Source organism: Pelophylax lessonae, assembly GCF_965119305.1.
Source record: "Pelophylax lessonae genome assembly, chromosome: 8".
Lineage (NCBI taxonomy): Eukaryota > Metazoa > Chordata > Amphibia > Anura > Ranidae > Pelophylax > Pelophylax lessonae.
In genome coordinates this window covers 278186716-278209426 of record NC_138775.1, presented here as the reverse complement: position 1 = coordinate 278209426, position 22711 = coordinate 278186716, and the positions used below count along the sequence as shown (strand labels likewise).

At 44.2% G+C, this 22711-nt stretch overlaps 1 protein-coding gene across 1 annotated transcript in view; it reads left to right on the top strand.

Annotated features, from left to right (window-relative positions):
• Positions 1-21264, top strand: part of ROR1 (receptor tyrosine kinase like orphan receptor 1) — a 395062-nt gene extending 373798 nt beyond the window's left edge. Inside the window, exons 7-9 of the mRNA XM_082265154.1 lie at positions 4002-4247; positions 11444-11655; positions 19642-21264. Of these exons, the coding sequence (XP_082121280.1) occupies positions 4002-4247; positions 11444-11655; positions 19642-21069 (1886 nt within the window). The 3' untranslated portion in view covers positions 21070-21264. The remainder of the gene's footprint in view (positions 1-4001; positions 4248-11443; positions 11656-19641) is intronic.
• Positions 21265-22711: the final 1447 nt, after the last annotated feature.

Genomic DNA, 22711 nt, shown 5'->3' with positions numbered 1-22711 from the left:
GTGCAATTGGCATGCTGACTGCAGGAATGTCCACCAGAGCTGTTGTCCGTGAATTGAATTGTCATTTCTCCACCATAAGCCGTCTCCAAAGGCGTTTCAGGGAATTTGGCAGTACATCCAACCGGCCTCACAACCGCAGACCACGTGTAACCACACCAGCCCAGGACCTCCACATCCAGCATCTTCACCTCCAGGATCGTCTGAGACCAGCCACCCGGACAGCTGCTGCAACAATCGGTTTGCATAACAAAAGAATTTCTGCACAAACTGTCAGAAACCATCTAAGGGAAGCTCATCATGCTTGCCTCATTGCTCGACCTGACTGCAGTTGGTCTTCGTAACCGACTCGAGTGGGCAAATGCTCACATTCAATGGCAATTGCCACTTTGGAGAGGGGTTCTCTTCATGGATCTTTGAGTTTAGCTCATGAAAAATGGGGGCAAAAACAAGTGTTGCGTTTATAATTTTGTTCAGTATAACTATGGTTACATTGGTTACATATGGTTAGGTGTGTTTAAATAGTTTGGTGAATGGTATCAGAAAACAAACAAAACAGAAGATCCAAACAAATTACCTTAAGAGCCCATTCAGACTAGCGCGACTTGTCAGGCGACTTGTCAGCATGACAAGTCGCGCTCGGTCGCGGTCTATTGAGTAGCACAGGACCCGTTCTAATAGGAGCGACACAAGTCGCTCCGACTTAGAAAAAGGGTCCTGTACTACTTTGGGGCGACCTCGGAGCGACCTGCATAGACTTCCATTTTGTGAAGTCCCTGCAAGTCGCTCCAAAGTCGTGGTGCACGGGACTGACAAGTCGCCTCCCCAAGTCGTGCAAAGTCGTGTCGTGCTAGTCTTAATGGGCTCTTATTGGCCTTCAAAATAATCGGTAATTAAATCTCCAGAGGTTTCCATCTGTTTTGCTTCTGCTTATCCAAATCTTTGCGGACGATGGTGTACATTGTGTCCTTGCTAATGCCCAATTCCTCTGCCATCAATCGTAGAGTTAGCCGATCTCGTACCAGCATTTGTCGCACTCGCTCAATCACGTCTGAGGTCCTGCTTGTCGACAGCCCACCTGAACGGGGCTTCTTCTCAGTCGTTTCTTTCCCATCACGAAAGCATTTGAACTAGTCATAAACACATTTTCTGCTCATGGCTTCTGTCCTGTACACATGCACCAACATTTCATGCATTTCCCTATTTTGTAGCAGAACTTGATGTTCACTCGTTGCTCCATTGTACTGTGACCCTACCTCTCACACTGACTACTTTCGACTGCCCGCATCATCGAAAATCACGTGTACTCCACGCAAGGTGGCGCTTCTCAACGTGTCTCTGGATAGCCATGTGCATGCGCGCACACCTGGCCCATGTTGCCCTTGGGATATCCTACCATTCACCAAACTTTTTAGACACACCATATACCATATCTGTCTGATGCCCCTGGAAGCTGGAAATCACTGAAGTAGATACCCCTACTCCAGTGATCTCTACTTGCTTCCAGGTCCATGAGATTCCACTTGTGACCAAAATATCACAGATGATCAGATTCAGGCTGATCTTTTAACCCATTTAAGTCCTGATGTAAATTAAGCCTTCCTGTGCAGAAAGATTCTAGGTGGAAGAGTCTTTTTGTATGTCTGTGAAGGTTCTCATCTATCCAGGTCATGGTGTATCTAGTAGTGGTTGGCCACATTCACCTGGACTTGTCTGTAATGTTGAAGGTGTTTCAAAACTTCTCCAAGCCCCTTCTTTAGTTCTAATGAGTGTCAGGAACATTCCCCAGCATGTATATCCACACAGGGAGCACAAATATCCTTCACCATGGAATGTATTTTGTTGATTGTCTAGGAACAGGATGGGAGAAAGTTGTTCTAGCGATTTTTTTTTCATTTATAGCGCAAGAAATAAAAACCACAGTGGTGATCAAATACCACCAAAAGAAATCTCTATTAATGAGGAAAAAATTATATAAATTTCATTTATGTACAGTGTTGCATGACCGTTTAATTGTCAGTTAAAGTAATGCAGTGCCAAAAAACAAAAAAAGGCCTGGTCATGAACGGGGGTAAATCTTCCAGAGGTCAAGTGGATACTTTTGGAAGGATTTTGCCAGAAAACTGGTTTTGCCATTCTGTAAATGTACCGATATACAGAACTTTGTGGCAGATTTTCTGAGAAAATGTAATTCCATTATTTCTGTCTGATTGTAGAAAATGGCGCACGTAATTGAATCTAACAGAAGCTGTGTGTATCTGATCCTTATATTGTCCCATTTGTAAAATTACTTCTACTGAAAACCACATGAAACAGTCCATTGCTCTATTACTTCATTATGTCATTAATCAGCATGTTCTCCGCCATTATGCAGAGTGATACATGGGCTTATTTAGTAAGACAGTGAGAATATAACCTACATATCGTTCCATTATACCCTAATCATTTATAAGCTTATATACCCTTTACTTTCTTTACCCTAACAGATCATACTGTACGTTCTTCCATCTCCTATATTACTTCCATTTACCCCAGCAGGCTATAGGCACTTATACATCTTCTGTCCCATTCTTATACCGTAATAGATTGTAAGCTCTCCAACATTTTCTGTCCTCTTATACCGTAATAGATTTTACGCTCTTCCACCCCTGTCCCTCCCTTATACTGTAATAGATTGTAAGCTCTTCCACTTTTGTTCCTCCCTTATACTGTAATAGATTGTAACCTCTTCCACCGCTGTCCCTCCCTTATACTGTAATAGATTGTAACCTCTTCCACCGCTGTCCCTCCCTTATACTGTAATAGATTGTAACTTCTTCCACCGCTGTCCCTCCCTTATACTGTAATAGATTGTAACCTCTTCCACCGCTGTCCCTCCCTTATACTGTAATAGATTTTAAGCTCTCCGACATTTTCTGTCCTTTTCTTATACCCTAATAGATTGTAACCTCTTCCACCGCTGTCCCTCCCTTATACTGTAATAGATTGTAATCTCTTCCACCGCTGTCCCTCCCTTATACTGTAATAGATTGTAAGCTCTTCCGCCGCTGTCCCTCCCTTATACTGTAATAGATTGTAAGCTCTTCCACCGCTGTCCCTCCCTTATACTGTAATAGATTGTAAGCTCTTCCACCGCTGTCCCTCCCTTATACTGTAATAGATTGTAAGCTCTTCCACCGCTGTCCCTCCCTTATACTGTAATAGATTGTAAGCTCTTCCACCGCTGTCCCTCCCTTATACTGTAATAGATTGTAACCTCTTCCGCCGCCATCCCTCCCTTATACTGTAATAGATTGTAAGCTCTCCAACATTTTCTGTTCTTTTTCTTATACTCTAATAGATTGTAGGCTCTCTGACATTTTCTGTCCCTTTCTTATACCATAATAGATTATAAGCTCTCCAACATTTTCTGTCCTTTTTTTATACTGTAATAGATTGTAAGCTCTTCCACCGCTGTCACTCCCTTATACTGTAATAGATTGTAAGCTCTTCTACCGCTGTCCCTCCCTTATACTGTAATAGATTGTAAGCTCTTCTTTGGCTGTCCTTTCCTTAAACTGTAATAGATTGCAAGCTCTTCCACCGCTGTCATTTCCTTATACGGTAATAGATTGGGGGCAATAGTGCCCCATAAATGGTGTCAGTTGGAGGAATAGTGCCCCATAATTGGTGTCAGTGGGAGGAATAGTGCCCTGACGGCTAGATGAAAGCAAGCAAAGCACAGTTTGGAGGCCACTGTTCTAATAGATTGTGAGCTCTTCCAACTTCTATATCCTCCCTTATACCCTTATAGTTTGTAAGCTCTGCTATGTTCCCTTTGTACAGCCTAATGTATTATAAGCTTCCACCATCAGTCCTTCATTATGCCGTAATAGATTGTTAGCTCTTCCACCTCTGTATTCCCTCTTATACCCTAACAGATTGTAAGTTCTTCTACCGCCTCCTCTATGCAAGTGAAATTCATTTACATTTTTTTTTTTAATCATCTCTGTTTTTTTTTACAGACCACAAATGCTATAACAGCACAGGGGTGGATTACCGCGGCACAGTGAGCGTCACCAAATCTGGACGGCAGTGTCAGCCATGGAATTCACAATATCCGCACACTCACACGTTTAATGCTCTGCGATACCCTGAACTGAATGGGGGTCATTCGTACTGCAGGAACCCCGGCAACCAGAAGGAGGCTCCGTGGTGCTTCACGTTGGACGAAAACATGAAACACGAAATTTGCGACATTCCGGCCTGCGGTAAGCACATATCAAACTCATTCTACCCTATGAGTGTTTTACAAAGCGGTGCTACCTGTAACTATCCAACTGGATTGAGGGTGGGGCAACTCCAAGTCAGGTAGGGCTGCAACTAACGATTAATTTGTCTGTCTACTAATCTATCGATTATTTTTACGATTAGTCGACTAATCTAACGATTATTTTTATTTTGTTTTTTTGATTAGCTAATTAATCCTGTAATTAATACAGACCCCTCAGTAAGCCCCCCTCCCAGTACAGACCCCTCAGTAAGTCCCTTCCCAGTACAGACCCCTCAGTAAGCCCCCTCCCAGTACAGACCCCTCAGTAAGCCCCCCTCCCAGTACAGACCCCTCAGTAAGCCCCCCTCCCAGTACAGACCCCTCAGTAAGTCCCTTCCCAGTACAGACCCCTCAGTAAGCCCCCTCCCAGTACAGACCCCTCAGTGAGCCCCCCTCCCAGTACAGACCCCTCAGTAAGCCCCCCTCCCAGTACAGACCCCTCAGTAAGCCCTTAAATGGAACCTGCTGGCTAACCAAGGCTGTCTGTAATAGAACAAATTACTGGACCATCCTGACCCAGATTTTTACTACACAGGGTTGCTGTAGATGAAGTGGAGAGGCACTGTTGAGCACGTCAAATGTCTTCAACACAGGGATGCTGTTGTTGTAGTGAAGATGCACTGTCCAGCCTCTGTAAAATGTCACCTACGCAAGGCTGCTGTAGATGTAACGTGTAAGCAAAGCACTTTTTAAATGTCACCTACACAGGGCTTCTATAATTGTAGTAGAGAGGCACTATCAAGCACAAATGAAGTGCCATCTACACAGAGTTGCAGTACATTTAGTGGAGCGGCACCATCAAGCACCTAGAAAATGTCACTTCTGCATGACTGCTATAGCTGTAGCAGAGGGGCTTCGCCAAGCATGTGTAAAATGCTACATGACATTGTATGAATATGCTGTTGTATACAGCATGTCTAGTTTGTGGCTGTACCACCATTTGACACACCCATTTGAAATATAGAAGAATGACCGTTCATACTGAAGACATTTTTAGGTTTTGTGGCAATCTTTCTGCATTTTGTAAAAATATGGCTAAGCTTTAATTATGTGACAAGTTATGACAATGTTTCATTTCAGTAAGTAAAAAAAAAAAAGGGCATTTTACTAACTTTTGCACCAGCACCTGCAGAGCATTGCAACCACATCACTGCCTCAGTGTTCAGAGCGTCGCTCGCCTCCAGGATGTTATGGCGCTCACAGCGCCTGACGTAGAAGAGCCGGACACTCTGGACTGGAGCGCAGCGGGGGGCGGGGCAGTGCAGCCTGCAGCGGCCCCAAACAATGCAGCGGACGGCCGGCAATGCGAGCAGGTTGGCGTGTGACGTCACGCGTGACGCGTCAACGCCTTTCACGCACGTCGACTAATTTTTGTAGTCGACGTAGTCGACTACCTCGACAAGTCATGGCAGCCCTAAAGTCAGGTACCACAAAGTTTTGGGCTTGACGAAAAGAGTGAACCTTCTCTCCAACTCCTCTGCTTTAAAGTCATGATGGTGCCCCTTCAGTACTTACATGACTCACTGTCCTTCCACCATGTTTACATTGGTGTATATGGAAACAAACGCTCTCAATGGAACAAAAAGAAACATTGTGTCAGCCTATTGATGTCATCAAATTATGGAAAGCTGCACAGGGGTTCTAGTCCTTCCCTACACTATCCAAAAACTAAAAAATACATTTTGACTATACTTTAGAGCAGCCTTTTCAACCAGGGTGCCCAGGCACCCTTGGGTGCCTTGAGGTTTCTTTAGGGGTGCCTTGGCAAAATGCCTAAAATTGTATCAAAAAATTGTATACAAGCCAGTAGGTGGATCAAGTCTGCCTTTTACAGTTGCACAAAGCCACGGGTTTTCCTTATGCACCATTACGACTTTCTAGACACTGGCATCCCAACAACCAATGACATCGTCAATTAAATAAGGAGGATTTCTGTTGCCTCCACAGCATCCTTGTATGACCCTCCTGTGCCCCTCTCCCTTAGCACTGGGTTCACTTTAGCTGACTGATAGAGAGAAATTGAGGGAGAAGAGAAACATTGGAATACTAGTCGGTACCAGTGTGCAAAAGTGCATATACTTTGGAAGAATAAATCACCTCTAGCGTTGGGTGTGGATGTTGCTGCATTATGTAAAGCTATTAGAATTGTTTTTTACATTTTAGAAAGGGGTGCCTGGAGACTGTCCGTTATTTTAAAGGGTGCCTTGAGCTCGTCTATAATTTTAAATGGTAACTCGACTGAAAAAAGGTAGAGAAACACTTCAAAGAGACCCTGTTACCAACTTAAAAATGTTTATGTTAAAGCACAGAAAATTAGGCATTTCAAATGTTTAATATAAATTTCTTAAATTTTACATTTATTTTCCATAAATTATTTTTTATTAATTTGCAATATGCATTTGAACTTGCTCGCTACTGCTCAAAACAAGAGTCAGTTCCCTAGCACAGCCCCCTCCCTCCCTGCATATCATACCTCTCCCCTCTTCTGGGAATGTTTACTGTCTGTGCTGGCCCAGCTCTCTTGCCCCTCACCTCCCTCCCTTTTATGTTGCTGCTGGTGGAGAAGTGTGGGGGGGGGGTACTATAGAACAGGGGTGCTCAACCTGTGGCCTGCAGGCCACGTGTGGCCTTCGGAGCCCTCTTATGTGGCCCTCAAAAAAATTTCAAGGGGTATGAATACTTTTTCAAGGCACTGTATGTACTGGCAAGGGGTGCTTGGGCATTGTGGAGGGTCTGCTGATGCTGGCTGCTAGGGGGATCTATTGTTGCTGCGGGGTATAGTGATGGGGGGTCTGCTGTTGCTGGTGGAGGAATCTATTGTTATGATGGGGGATCTACTGTTGCAGATGGGGTCATATGTTGCTAGAAAGAACAAAAAGTTGGGTCTATATTAAACATCAACCAATCTCCATGCCTTAAAAACCTCTGAACCTATCAGAAACCAAGATGGGTTGCGGGTAAATAAAGATGGGACTCCACTTGCACCACATAGAGACCATGACATTTCATAAAATCAGTCATAATTTATTACAAACCATTAAAAATACATTCCTCATAGGTAAAGTCTGACCGTCCGTTACTATATACTAAAAAAATCTCGCACAAACCACATTTTTCACACGTAACCTTCATTTAACAGCAGAGGCGTAACTAGAGCCTTCAGGGCCCCGATGCAAGAAACCATGAAGGGCCCCCCCCCAGATCCCTGGCCGGGGCCCTTCCCTTCAAGCCCAGGGCTCTTCCCACTAATCCTGGGGCTCTTTACTCTCGTTGCATGGCCTTTTATTACGGTCCCGCAGCAGGATCCTTTCATAAGTTCTGCAGTGGGCTCCCTTCCTGCAATCTTTGGGCCTCCCCACAGTGGTGCAATGCCAGGGCCCGGTCGCAAGTGTGACTTTTGCAATCCTGGAAGTTCACCCACTGGTTTGCTACTGGGCCCCCTGGAGCATGGGGCCCGGTAGCAATCGCAACCCCTGCAACCCCTGTAGTTACGCCCCCGGTTAACAGCGTCTTAGGTCAATGCGTTTTGCAACTTATTTGCTTTCTCAGGATCCGTATCAGAGCATACTGAATGTACATGAAGGTCCACTCTGCAGAATAGGTTGTGATTGTAAATGTGGCATTATAAATAAATTAACAAGCAAAGTGGCATAGGCATAAAATACCGTCCCCTTCAATTGGCAAATATGCTAGCTGCTCGTGAATTTATTGTTGCTGGGCGGGGGTCTATTATTGCAGAGGGATCTACTGTTTTGAGGGAGGTCTATTGTTTCTGGAGGGTCTGTTGTTGCTGGAGTTGATCTATTGTTGCAGGTTAAGGATCTATTATTGCTGGGGGGGTCTGTTGTGGCTGGGGTTGATCTATTGTTGCTGGAGGGTCTTTTGTTGCTGGGCTTGATATATTGTTGCAGGTTTGGGATCTGTTGTTGCTGGGGGATCTGTTGTTGCTGGGCTTGATATATTGTTGCTGGTTGGAGAACTATTGTTGCCAGGGGGTCTATTGTTGCTGGGGTTGATTTATTGTTGCTGGGGAGGTCTATTGTTGCCAGGGTTAATCTATTGCTGCTGGTTAGGGACTTTTGCTGCTAGAGGGTCTGTGGTTGCAGGTATTGATCTATTGTTTCAGGTTGGGAGATTGTGTTTTGCTGGGGGGTGATCTATCGTGGCTGGGGGGGGGGTCTGTTGTTGCTGGGGTTAATCTATTGCTGCAGGTTAGGGACCATTGTTGCTGGAAGGTCTGTTGTGGCTGGTGGTGACCTATTGATGAAGGTTTGGGATTTTTTGTTGCTGGGGAGGGGGGTCTGTTGTTGCTGGGGTTGATCTATTGTTTCTGGGGGGGAGGGTATATTGTAGTTGATCTATTGTTACAGGTTGGGCATCTATTGTTTCTGTGTAGGGTTTTTTGTTACTGGGGTTGGTCTATTTTTGCCAGAACGGAGTTATATTGTTGCTGGGGAGAGGGGGGTCTGTATTTGTTGTTGGGGTGGCTGTATTGTTGCTGGGGTTGATCTGTTGTTGCTGGGGGGCGGTCTGTTGTTGCTGGGGGGCGGTCTGTTGTTGCTATAGTTAATCAATTGTATATTGTTGCAGGTTAAGGATCTTTTGTTGCTGGGGGGGGTCTGTTGTGGCTGGGGTTGATCTATTGTTGCATGTAGGGGATCTAGAGTTGCGGGAAGGGGGATATATTGTTGCTGGGGGGTCTGTTGTTTTTGGGGTTGTTCTATTGTTGCTGGGGGCGTCTATTGCTGTAGGGTGGGGATCTATTGTTGCTGGAGGGTCTGTTATTGCTGGGGTTGATCTATTGTTGCAGGTTGGGGATGTATTGTTGCTGGGGGTTTATTGTTCCTGCAGGGATCTATTGGTGATCCTGCAATGGAAGTCCTTGTTAAGGCACTTCCTGTTACTGGGTGACAACGCTTTACCCGTGTCTCCCAATTCTGCATCTATGTTGTCACCCTGTCACACATTATGTAGGAAAAAAGGAAAAAAATATATTTTATTTTTAAAAAAGTCATGGTTTATAACACACGATGATTTGCAGATAAAACGCCCTTTAGTTATGGTTTCCATCAACTTAATCTCTGTAAATGGCGGAGATGGGCATGGAAGGGTCGCACCCTCTGTAGCACAGTAGCACGTAGCATGAAACAAGGGCCCTGTATCCAGGAGCGGTGTTTTCTCCTTTATTGTGGAAAGAGGGGAGGCCCCGTGTCAGCGGTGCTACTGTGCTGTGTGATCTGGGAGCCTCAGGACACAGGCCGCCTTTGTAGCCCCTGAAAAACGAGCCTAGCCGAGGAGAACGGCACAGCCTGGAAGCCGAAGCCGCAACATCCCAAACAGGAAATTCCCAGGCCAGGCAAACTTCACCGCTGATGCATGTGTTCTGCAACCCGAGTAATGACATGAAATCTTCTGGCTGGCAGTGTTTACAAAGAAACACAATACCCACAGCGATCTATCGGATCCCCAGCATGGCGAGAGCTGCGGGAAGACCGGCGTTGGGTCCCTAATTAGTCCTATTACTGTCCACTTCCCACTTAGCAAAGTCGCTGTCGCCACTTATAATGCTGACGCTATATTTACTGAAATACATGATTTAGGAATTTTAAATATTTTCTGATGAGATGCTACAAGCAGAAATGTTGGATAATTCAAGGCTTGGTTCACAATATTGCCAGTGCAGGTGCTTGCGTGCAGTTGCGTGTAGGGCAGCTCTAGGCCTACGTGCAAGAAATGTGGGGAAAGAAGGCCACAACCCTTTCATAAAGATGCGCCATAATGTACTGCATAGTGCTCCGACACCATATGGTTTTGTAAAAATAATGCGCACAATTGCCAATGTTTAGGGGTGCTATTAAGAACAGTGGGGGCTGGTGCTCCCTGGGGTGGGGGGGCGTCAGACGGACCACACCACACAAACCCCCCCCCTCAACTACATCAGCTCCGGCCCGCACAGTACCCCCCCCCCCCCCCCCCGGTGGCCGGCTCACTCACTCTGGGCAGGCGGCGGCTGCTTCCCCCTCAGTCTCCTCCGTGGGTCGGGCTTCCCCTGCGTCTCCTCCCTCCTCCTCCTCCTCCTTAGCCAATAGCATGGCTTCTCCTTTCGACCAATCGGAAAATGGGTCTTCCTGATTGCCCAGGAGGAGAATCAGTGTGGCTATAGCGAATATTCATTTGCTATTGTCACACAACTGGGTGGGCTCAGGGCGCTGTGCTCTGCTCCCCGAGCCCGCTCTTTTTTGAAGCCTATTAGAGCCTCTGGCTCTAATCACATACTTAAAAAAAAAAACCCATTGGAATCCATGCGTCCCACGCCCTGCATGTAGATTAGGGGGCCGGGCGCATGGACGGGGGGGGCTGCGCCCCCAATGGACGGGCCGCCACTGTCTGCGCATCTGTTAAAGAGCAGCGCGTTTCTCTACGTATGGGAAAAGTGTGTAACTTTGCATGCGTTCCCAACAGGCACAGAGGTGAGCCTAGCCTTACTGGGGGCAGTTTTCGAAATTAACCACTTCAGCCTTGGAAGGTTTACACCCATTCCCCCCCCCCCCTTCATGACCAGGCCATTTTTTACGATTCTGCACTGCGTTACTTTAACTGGAAATTGTGCAGCCGTGCGACGCTGTACACAAATAAAACACAAATGTCATTTTGTTTCCCACAAATAAAGCTTTATTTTGGTGGTATTTGATTTATTTTTTGTGCTAGAAACAAAAAAATGACTGACAAAAAAAAAAAAACAATATTTTTTACTTTATGCTATAAAACATTTCCAATAAAAAAAATGTAAACAATTTAAAAAATCTAATTTCTTCATCAATTTAGACCAATATATATTCTGCTACATATTTTTGGTTTAAAAAACCACCAATACGCGTCTACAAACTATGGGATATTTTTATTGAATTTTTTGTTTTTTAATACCGCCAGCATTATATGTACTGCTGGCGGTCGCCAAGTTGTTAAACTATAAACACTATGGCATGTATGCACATTCGCCTCAATACCGTGCCATAACACAAGACTTAAATAATAAATAGATAAATGGTTTACTGTCCCCCATTACCTTTATGTAGCAGACACAATTATGGCACCATAAATAAGTCATTAATGATCTGAACCTCTATTTTCCAGACTCCAAAGATTCCAAAGAAAAGAACAAGATGGAGATACTTTACATCTTGGTCCCCAGTGTCACCATCCCGCTGGCCATCGCTTTGCTGTTCTTCTTTATTTGCATCTGCCGGAATAACCAGAAGGCTTCGTCTCCGGCAGTGCCGCGGCAGCCCAAACACGTCCGAGGACAGAACGTAGAGATGTCCATGCTGAATGCTTATAAGCCAAAGGTAATGTATACAGAAAGAACTGCTGTCTTCTCTTTGGTTTTATATACAGAGCCATTTATTACAATTTAATTGGGGTGAAGCTCAGCTTTTTTTTTTCAGTTTTGGACAAAGTAGGAAATGGTAAAGTATATCTAAATCCAAACTTGTTTTGTTTAGTTTTGGATGTAGTAGAGCTGGTTGAAAACCCTTGTGGGTTTTTTCTCTCCTGTCCCATTGGAGAGATTCCCCTTGACTTCCTGTCCTGTGATGTGTGCGTGATAACACAGGCCGCGGGGCCGATAGAAGCGAAAATTGCTTCCGATAGTGAACACTTACTAAATGGTAAATTCTTGGATGTACAGAAGGTCTGGGATGCTTGGGTCATTGCTAGATCACTTAAGTTATAAGTACTCGACAGAAGATCCAGATGCCTCCCCCAACCATGGGCGTACCCTGTATGGAAATGGAATTGACTAGGTCCCCCCTAACCCCCTTCCTTCATATTTAGCCCCAAATATAAGACCCCTTTCTACTCTGTCACTCTTCCGCCCCCCCCTCCTTCTTTCATCCCCCATACCTTCTCTAGTAAATTATTGTCCCTTGGTATATCTGACTAATCTGCCAAATAGTCGCAGAGTTTGTGATACCAACAGACTCTTATAGCAGACTGCGTAATGTGCCCTAGGAACTAAATGAATAAATATTCTTACATTCGACTATTACAGTAGGTTTTTGATGTTCGCTATTTTGGTAATTTTGACTATTTTGTCCAGTGACCTATACGTGATAATTCACTGGTGGTATATTTGTTATGTATTCAGATTTTTTATTACATTCATCAATAAAACTTTTCTGTTAAAACAAAAAATCTTGGATGTACAGGCGGTCCCCGAGTTACAAACATCCGACTTACAAACGACTCCTAATTACAAATGGAGGGAGACAATAGGAAGTGAGAGGAAATCTACCCCTAGGAAGGGAAATTCTCTCCAGTAGGAGTTCTCATGGGAAAAAGGTGTCTCCGCTGAAGCTTTATCACCAATCCTTGTTTCCACAACAACCCAAAATTTTCAAAATCCAATCGTCACGGGAACAGAAAGTGAGGTGAAATCTTCTGAACAGGGGCACAGACAGCAAAACAAATGTAACAGAGGCGTTAACCCTTCCCTATGCGATCCAAAAAAAAGGAAACATTATTCGTTTTTGGCTGGAGTTACATTTAAACAATATACCTGTTCCAACTTACATACAAATCCAACTTAAGAACAAACCTACAGAACCTATCTTGTTTGTAACCCAGGTGCTGCCTGTATATTGAGAAGCACCGGGTACAAAGGTTAATCTAAGCTGAAGAACTTTTTGAAACATTTAATGGGTAAGAACATCAAATACAGCCAATTTGTTTAGGTGGAAAAAAAGCCTTTTCTTTCTTCGGGGCTTGATTCGTCAAATGCCTTAGTGCCATCATGACATTGGTTTTCATTAGGCCTTAACACAGGTCCCTTAGTGCATTCTTTTGTGATTTTGTTACCATCGACTGCTCAAACCCTAAAGAAGTAGGGAGGCTTTTTTCCCCCCAAAACGCGTTGGCTGTATTTGATTCCCCTAACCATTAAATGTTTCAAAAAGTCCTTCAAGTAGGATGAACTTTTGTACCCGTTACTCCTCTGTACACATCCAATAATTTACCTTATAGGCGTAACAGGAAATTAGGAGAAATCTCTCCAGAGTGTAAGAACTCCCCACTAAGACAGTTATTACTAGAATAAGTGTGCCTGTTGAAAAATTCCCTCTTTGTTCCTGTTCTGGTGATATCTCAAAAACTACATTTTCCATCACCTTCAGTCCTGGTGACAAAGGTAACCAGGACAAATGTGAATCCTATGAATATGAGGTCATATAATCTGTAACCTATGGATATGAGATTATATGATCCAGAATTTATGGATATGAGGTCATGTGATCTTGAACCTATGGATATAAGGTCATATGATCCGAAACCTTTGAATATGAGATCATATGATCCAGAACCTATCGATATGAGGTCTTATGATCTGTAACCTATGGATATGTAGTCATGTGTTTTGGAACCTAGGGATATGAGGTCATATGATCCGGAACCTTTGAATATGAGATCATATGATCCAGAACCTATCGATATGAGGTCTTATGATCTGTAACCTATGGATATGTAGTCATGTTTTTTGGAACCTAGGGATATGAGGTCATATGATCCGGAACCTTTGAATATGAGATCATATGATCCAGAACCTATGGATATGAGGTCATATGATCCGGAACCTATGGATATCAGATCATATAATCTGATACTTTTGGATATCAGGTCATATGATCCATCCTCTATTGCTGCTAAGCAACTGTTACATTGTTACTTTATACTAGTTCTAATATAGATCTGTGAGTCCATCCAAGGTTTAATCAGTGTTAAACCTGGATGAAGTAAGAAGTAGTGTTGCCCCCGAAAGGCCTTGACTGTTTTTATGTCCTCTTCATTAACATTTGAAGTTATCTGCTGAGGCTTGTTCATCTGTTTTTGGTCTGGTACTCCTTTCTCTATTTCTGTGATATTATCCAGCCTGACCCGATCATCCAACTCACTTAGAGCAACCATGTCACCAGCTTCCACCCTTCGCCATGAGCAAAATGTTTCAATGGACACAAAACCCAGTTCCTTCTAAAACTTTTACAAAGTCATTTAGAAAGGAAATAAAAAGAGTTTAGCAAATGGCCATCGTAGATGCTTATCAGTTACAATAACAGTATGAGAAAAAAAAAAGTTTTTAGCTTTTTGATTCCCCAGACGATGGATCTAATAAACCTAATCCTTGCCTTCTCCAATAAAATGAAGATACTGATGGCAAGACACGAACAGCCGGATTGAATTTTCCATTATAGAATGTTTACTCTGGCCCCGGTTCAACTCCAGCGTACACATATATATTTTCTCCCGTACATCGTCATACAACACATACTTGTCAAACACAAAAGAACCTCGTCATGGGCAGTTCCCATTGGCTTAGGAAGACTCGGGACTGCCAGATCTTAATGGGCTCTCTTCATTAGCAAGTCCTATGATGCTGGTTTAGGCAAGCGAAGGTCATTCAGAGGACATCACACGTTCATTGCTGAGATATAATTTACTATATATCAGGATCTAAACAAGTTTGGCCTTCAGGATTTGGGTAATGTAAACCATCTGGACTTTGACAACACAGCTCATTTCCTGCCATCGCCATGCATGATACCAGCTCCGTACTTCAATACTGCCATTTAACTTTCTTCACCGGCTTAGCCTTGGTTATTGTCTTTACAGGGTTTTTCATTTCACTTTGATATGTTAGACATTAAAGGGCAATTAGTTATCTGTGTCTGAAGACTTGTGATCATTCTTAAGTCTAAGAGTAAAACTGTTGAATGGTATAAGCTAGTGCAATAAATAGAAATACTACAATATTATCAGTTTCACCATTAAAGTAGAAATATCCAATTAACAAAAACCATGTGCTGCGACACTTAAAGTGGTTGTAAACTCTTACATATACCCTGGCCTTGGGTGATACACAGAGATTAAGCAAATCCTCCCATATAAGTTGTACTTGTGTATCTGCTGTCTTCTCTTCTCTACATCTGTTCAAAGTCCAGAATTGATAAAGCTTGGCTGGGTGTTTAGAACAAAAGCTAGAAATCTAGAAATCACAGTCTTCAGAGCTCAGTGAGGAGAGCTCTGAGAGCTGATTGGAAGGAAGGGACACACACTCCCCCACACACTCCCCCACACAGCTCCCAGGAACAGAGATGAGGCAGTCACAGGCTGAGTGTTGGAGATCCCTCCCCTGTCACCTTGTTTCTCTTGGTGTCAGGAAGACTTGTCAGAAGTGATTCATGCAGATAGCATAGGAAGAATGTAGCAGACAGAAATTACACTTAGTACTCTTACTTACACACTATATAAGGTTATGCTTTGTTCATATTTCATGTCTGAAATTTACAACCATTTAGTTAGGGGTGTCTGCACTTACAGTTTTCTCTTAGTCACCCCCCCCCCAAAAATCCCACAAGTACCCTTTTATCATGCCAGTCCACCTAATGCAGCTTCTTGTGATGATGTGGCAACAATGCTGCACTGCTCCTAAGTTCAGAGCAGAGTTGCCACTGTCATGTTGGCTGCTCCTGCTTGCAATACAGTGGGATTATAAAAAGTTTACAATGGCGTGGCTATTAGCAACATCATCGCTGATTTACAAGCCTGTAGCTCTCTGTTTGGAAGCAGTGGTCTCTCTACAGAGGTCCAATGCATCCCCTGCTGAGGACAGAGCATGAGCTTTTCTGATTGGGGAATGCTAGCTCTAACTCGATAAAGGACATGTTGGACCTCCAGGTGTTATATCAAAAAATACTTGTCTTGTGAGATGACTTCTTATTTCTGTCATAAATTTGCAAATCCGACCAATAAGACCGATAGACAAAATTTCAGCATATATGAAGTACTTTATGAAAATGATACCTCAAGGAAATAGAATTTCATCCACAGGAAGACTCCTAATAATCACATGCTCTATTGACATAACCTACAACTGCCCAATTTAATCCATCTTCTTTAGCCAATTAACAGTTTTATTCTGTCTCCACCCAAAACCAAATTTGAAGTTTAAGTTGTCGTACCTCTTGAATAGATAGCTAGTGTTCATAGTAAGAAGTAACTGAGCTGCGAAGGTTATCCCTCAGCGGTGGTTCTGTAACTCTATAAGAAGTCAGTGTGGTAGAATCTATTTGCTTCTGTGTAGGAAGTCAAATACTTTCCGATGTTTAATTGCACCCAGTGGCCGATTATATAACTATTAATAGATGGAGAGGAATTTCTCAATGTTATTTATGGGAGGCTGCGTGCGGTGTGAGGTTAACGCTGTGTAATCAGGAGCAATTCTATATTAAAAAATATGTAGCTTTATGTTCTTATCAATACTTCAACATGAGTCAGAGCAAATATGGCAAACCTTTGACCCTGACTTAGGAGCATTACAAAGGGTGGAGCTGTATGGTATGCTCAAAGGGAGCCAACATCTTGCCAACATCCTAAAATCTCAAAATACAAAAAAGGGGAACCCCCAAGGGACTTTTAAGGCAACATCATTTGTGTAAGTTTAAAAGGAAAATGCCGGTCTTTATTACAAACATAGTAAAAGACCAATAGATCAATAAAAGTATACCGTCGTTTTTCAAAACATGACATAGAAGTAAAACATATTGCAATGTATAATTGGGGATACCCAGGGCCGGTGCTAGACTATTTTACGCCCTAGGCAAGACCAGCTATTTGCGCCCCCCCAAAAAAAGGAAGGGGTTAAAAACTCCTCTATGTCATACCTAGTAACCCTGATCTGATGGTTCCTCCATGTTATGCTGTCATACCCAGTGACCCCCATATTCCTCCATGTCACACCCGGGGACCCTAATGTCCCTCCATGTCACACCCAGAGACTTTGATGTTTTTCCATGTCACACCCTGGGACGCCAATATTCCTCCATGTCATGCTGTCATACCCACTGACCCTGATGTTCCTCCATGTCACACTCAGGGACCCCCGTGTTCCTCAATGTCATGCTGTCATACCCAGTGACCCCAATGTTTCTCTATGTCAGACCCTGATGTTTTTCCATGTCACACTTGGGGACCCTGATGTTCCTCCATGTCATACCTGGGGACCCTGATGTTCCTCCGTGTCACACTTGGGGACCCCAATCCCCCATGGCCCACCCAGGGACCCCAATTCCTCATGGCACACCTGGTGACCCAGAACCCCTGTTACACCTGGTGACCCCTATCCCCCATGTCACACCTGGTGACTCCGATTCCCAAGGGCACACCTGGTGACCCCGATTCCCTTTCATACCAGGGATGCTCCATGTAACACCCAGGGGCCCTGATCCCCTGTTCTGGGGACACTAACTGGGCATTATGAAGAGAGTGGCCCCCACTCTGCCCTCCTTCACAGTGATCCTGCTGATTCCTTCTCCCAGGACGATCCTCTCCTGGAACAAAGTGCTCACCACATCTCCAACCGGCTCCTGGTGGAGGGAGAAGCAGCAGTCAGAGAGCTCCGCATGTCCTTCATTACAAACCTCCTCAGACCATTCCAGTGCCTCGTCGCTTCTGCCCCAGTAAAGGTTCCACCCTACAGTGCCGAGCTCTGGCTCAGGTTCAGCTCTCCTCCGCTCCCTGCTTAATACCGACCCAGGGAAATGAACAGCTGCCCACCAGCTCAGTGTAGAGAGTCACGTCCTGCCTGGGGTTAAGGCCGCTCAGCTCCAGCCAAAGAGGATCATCATGCAGGCAGCACTCTGGTGGGCTCCCTTCCTGCCTCTTGGGGCCCCTCCAACAGTGGTGGAAAGCCAGGACCTGGTAGTTCCGCCACTGCCCAAGACAACTGGCATCTTCCTCTGTCCCTTCTTCCTCCCCCACCGCCACCCCTCCCCTCATTTCACAATAATCATTCATGATGGAGAGAGAGTGCCGACTCGTGGCTGTGCCCCTAAGTGGCAATGAGCCCTAGGCGGCTGCCTAGTTTGCCTAGTGGAAGCACCGGCCCTGGGGATATCCTTCTTTTCTGAGATACACCAAGGTAAAAATGGCCAACAATCAGCTTGGTCAATCTGGGTATAATCATAAGGCAAATGCCGATTTAGTTTCCCGAAATTTTGGTTCCCGTTTGGGAAAGAGTTTATTCTTCAGGGGAAGAGAGGGGGTATACCAGATGTTGTACATACATAAGCAGAGTAAAACAATAAGACCATCAATAGATCAAATTTTGGCTGATGTCTGCTGTCCAGTGGGCAGTTCAAAATGAAAGACGTCCCATGGTCCACCACACACAGGAGCCATCTGGCAATTGCCAGGCAATCACAGCAACAGAATTCAGAAGCAGTGGTTACAACAGGGATGCGCAACCTTTTGAAGAGCGAGGGCCACTTAAGTGATTTGGTAACCAGTCGCGGGCCACAATGAAATGAAATTGTTCAGAATTTTGAATTTTTTTTTAAATCGCATAATGAAAAGTTTCCTCCTGCAGCCGCTGAGTGCTGGCGCAAGGCAGAGGAATAGAAGTATGAGAGGATTGGTTCTTGTATATTCCATCCCAGATGCCCCTCCTTTCCAAGTGTAAAACAGAATGCGAAAGGGAGGCCACACAGGCCCCCTAGAGCATGGGATGGAGTTACTATTGCTACCCCTTGTGCTACACCAGTGGTAAGGGTGTGGGGTAAAAACATATCTCAACTATGGGGTTTTACTGCCCCCCAATCTGCAAAAGTAAACAAGCTCCTAATGTCCTGAGCCCCCTATAAGGCTGCTTTCACACTAATGCACAGTGCACCTATGGCTTTCCTGTAGGTTAGCTGTGCTTTGCCATAGACTTCTATTATATCTTGCGAGTGTAGAGCACTTTCTGAGCACACCAAAACTCCTGCATTCCGAAAGTGCACCAAACCCACAGGAAATAATAGAAGTGCACTTCCCTGGTTTGAGATCTAGGGCCACATAAGAGGGCTTCGAGGGCCACATGTGGCCTACGAACCACAGGTTGAGCACCCCTGGTGTACAAGATATCTTTCTATAGGATCAGCCAAGAGTCTTAGCAAAATCGGCTGATCGGACGTTGGCCGAAAATTCACGGCCAACTATCGATGCGTGTGTACGAGACATTAGGAGCACTATGGGAAACGCGGCCTACTAAATTGAGTTGGCACAAAATAATTGAAAAACAATTTCTCGCCCCATAAATAAGCTTCTTTCCTGAATTGTGTTTATATAAAGAGACCCTGTCACCTATGAAAAAAAACAGGTTTTATACATTTAAATATCAGAAATTTATACTTATATAAGAAATTGTTTCTATGGAATAAACCTTGGCATTTCAAGCTATAGTATGTTTGGTATGAGGCAATAATTAGTAATACTGACCATTTTTTTTTTGCTCTTCATTCCTTTAGCAGACCAAAGCAAAAGAGCTCCCCTTGTCTGCAGTGAGGTTTATGGAAGAACTTGGAGAGTGTGCATTTGGAAAGATCTACAAAGGTCACCTTTACCTCCCAGGAATGGACCATGCTCAGCTTATTGCCATCAAGACTTTGAAGGATTATACCAATCCGCAACAGTGGTCTGAATTTCAGCAAGAGACCTCTCTTACGGCTGAGTTACATCACCCCAACATTGTGTGTCTTCTTGGGGTTGTAACCCAGGAGCAGCCTGTATGCATGTTGTTTGAGTACATGAACCAAGGAGACCTACATGAATTCCTCATTATGAGGTCCCCCCATTCTGACGTTGGTTGCAGTAGCGATGAGGATGGCACGGTTAAATCTAGCCTCGATCATGGAGATTTTCTGCATATAGCCATCCAGATCGCAGCTGGGATGGAGTACCTTTCAAGTCATTTTTTTGTCCATAAAGATTTGGCAGCTCGAAATATATTAGTTGGAGAACAACTGCACATTAAAATCTCTGACCTCGGTCTTTCTAGAGAAATATACTCAGCTGACTATTACCGGTTACAAAATAAATCTGTTCTTCCTATTCGATGGATGCCCCCAGAGGCAATAATGTACGGGAAATTCTCCACCGATTCAGATATTTGGTCTTATGGAGTGGTTCTATGGGAAGTTTTCAGCTTTGGTCTTCAGCCTTACTACGGCTTCAGCAATCAAGAAGTTATAGAGATGGTCCGGAAGAGACAACTCCTTCCATGTTCTGAAGACTGTCCTCCTAGAATGTATAGTCTGATGACAGAATGTTGGCAAGAAATTCCCTCTAGGAGACCAAGGTTCAAAGACATCCATATGAGACTAAGGTCATGGGAGGGAATTTCAAGTCACACAAGTTCAACTACTCCTTCTGGTGGTAATGCTACAACTCAGACAACGTCGCTGAGTGCCAGCCCTGTTAGCAACTTAAGCAATCAAAGATATCCAAATTTGTTTTTCTCTCCCCAAGGTATGCCACAGGCCCAAATTACTGGATTTATTGGGCCCCCTTTACCGCAAAACCAGAGATTCATACCAATCAACGGGTACCCCATTCCACCAGGATATGCTGCTTTCCCTACTGCTCATTACCAGCCACAAGGGCCTCCAAGAGTCATCCAGCATTGCCCGCCTCCAAAGAGCCGCTCACCAAGTAGTGCCAGTGGGTCGACCAGTACGGGTCATGTGACCAGCTTACCATCTTCTGGATCCAACCAAGATGCCAACATCCCTTTGCTATCCCATATGTCTATGCAAAGCCATCCGAGTAGTATAGGAGTACAGTCCTTTGGAAGCAAAGGGAACAAATCCTACAAAGTGGACTCTAAACAGTCATCATTATTAGAAGATTCTGTTATTCACGGACATAACGACTCAATGATTTCTGCAGAATTGTAAAACTCGCAGTGCCTTTCATATGTACTCTATGCAGAAGAACAGACATAAAAAAAATAAGTTTTATATAAAATATTTTTTATTGAACTGAGGTCATTCCAGATGTTAAACGGACATTTTTTTCAGGTACCTTCTGTGAAGTTCAATTATATATCTAACAAACGGACCTGTAACCAGATTGAAATTGGGTGACAGTGATTGGTTTCAGACACATAGGGGTTGATTTACTAAAGGCAAATAGTCTGTGCACTCTTAAGAGCTTAGTAAATGAGCAGAAGCTCTGCTGACTTTCATCATCCAATCATGTGCGAGCAAAAAATGCTTTTTTTTTCCTTGCACCTGATTGGGTATTCTTTGCAAAGTGAAGCTTTACCTCATTTACTAAGCTCTGGAGCAACTGCACTTGCAGAGTGCAACTGTACTTTGCAAAGCGCATAATCTATTTACCTTTAGTAAATCAACCCCATTGCACAAAGTGGCTTAAGAAAAATCCTGGTGGTGTTAACATGTTAGAAGTTGCTGTTTTCATATTTTGTGACCATACATCATAAATCTTTTTTTTTTCACTGTGTGCTATGCATTCATTAAAGTTGAACTATTTTGGATAGAATAAGGGAGGGTAATACACCTGTTGGTTTATTTTTGCCAGCTGTGCCCCATTGGGGGAGATTTATCTTCACTTCCTATCCAATAGCCAAAACAGGAAGTGAGGGGAAATCCTTGGAATCTATTGGGGACACCTCTGCCACCAGAACTAGTTTCCCCATTGGAAGGTTCCCCTCTATTTATTTTCTGGGGACCACCTAGAATTTTGGATTTTCTTTTACTTTCACTTTTCATGCTAATGCCAATTGTAAACAGGACAAATAGAGAGGGTGAATCTCTCTACTGTGGGCACAGACAGCAATAAAAACTGACAGCTGTTCTAATCCATCTCCACTTGAAACAAAACTAAAGAAAAGGTTTTGCCTTTAGTTATACTTCAATAATTAAACCAAAGATCATCACTGAATTAAAACGTTTAAGAACAACTATAGCTAAACAGGTACAACAGTGAAAACACATTTCTAGGCGTTTACCTTCCAGATGATTGGCAAAGGAATGCAAATACTTTATGAATTACCTCTGTTGTGCTACGTAGCTGAATAGTATGAAGAGGGTAAAAGCACTTCTCACATTACTTTGACACTACTCCAACTTTTAGTGAACTGATTGTGCCCAGGTAAGAATCTCCCTCTAGCCCCATCACTCCCAAAACTGGTATTTAAAGCGGAGTTCCAGCCTAAACACACACTCACCTGTCCAACGGTCCAGCGATGCGGCTGCCCGAAGCCTCGCTCGTCTCCCTCTCTGTCTGCGGCGCCGGCATCACTGGTGTGGGCACCCGGCTGTGACAGTTTTCAGGTTCACAGCCAGGTACGCACTGCGCATGCGCGAGTTGCGCTACGCGTCGTGATTGGCCGGCAATCTTCTGGGACCTCTGACATGTCCCAGAAGATTGCAGGGAGGGAGGGGGAGAGGAGAACTTCCGCTCAGGGCGACGCGGCGCTCTGAGCGGAAGTGGGAGCGGGTACCTGTCAAAACTAGGTACCCGCTCCCCCCCAAAAAAAATGACATGCCAAATGTGGCATGTCAGGGGGTTAGA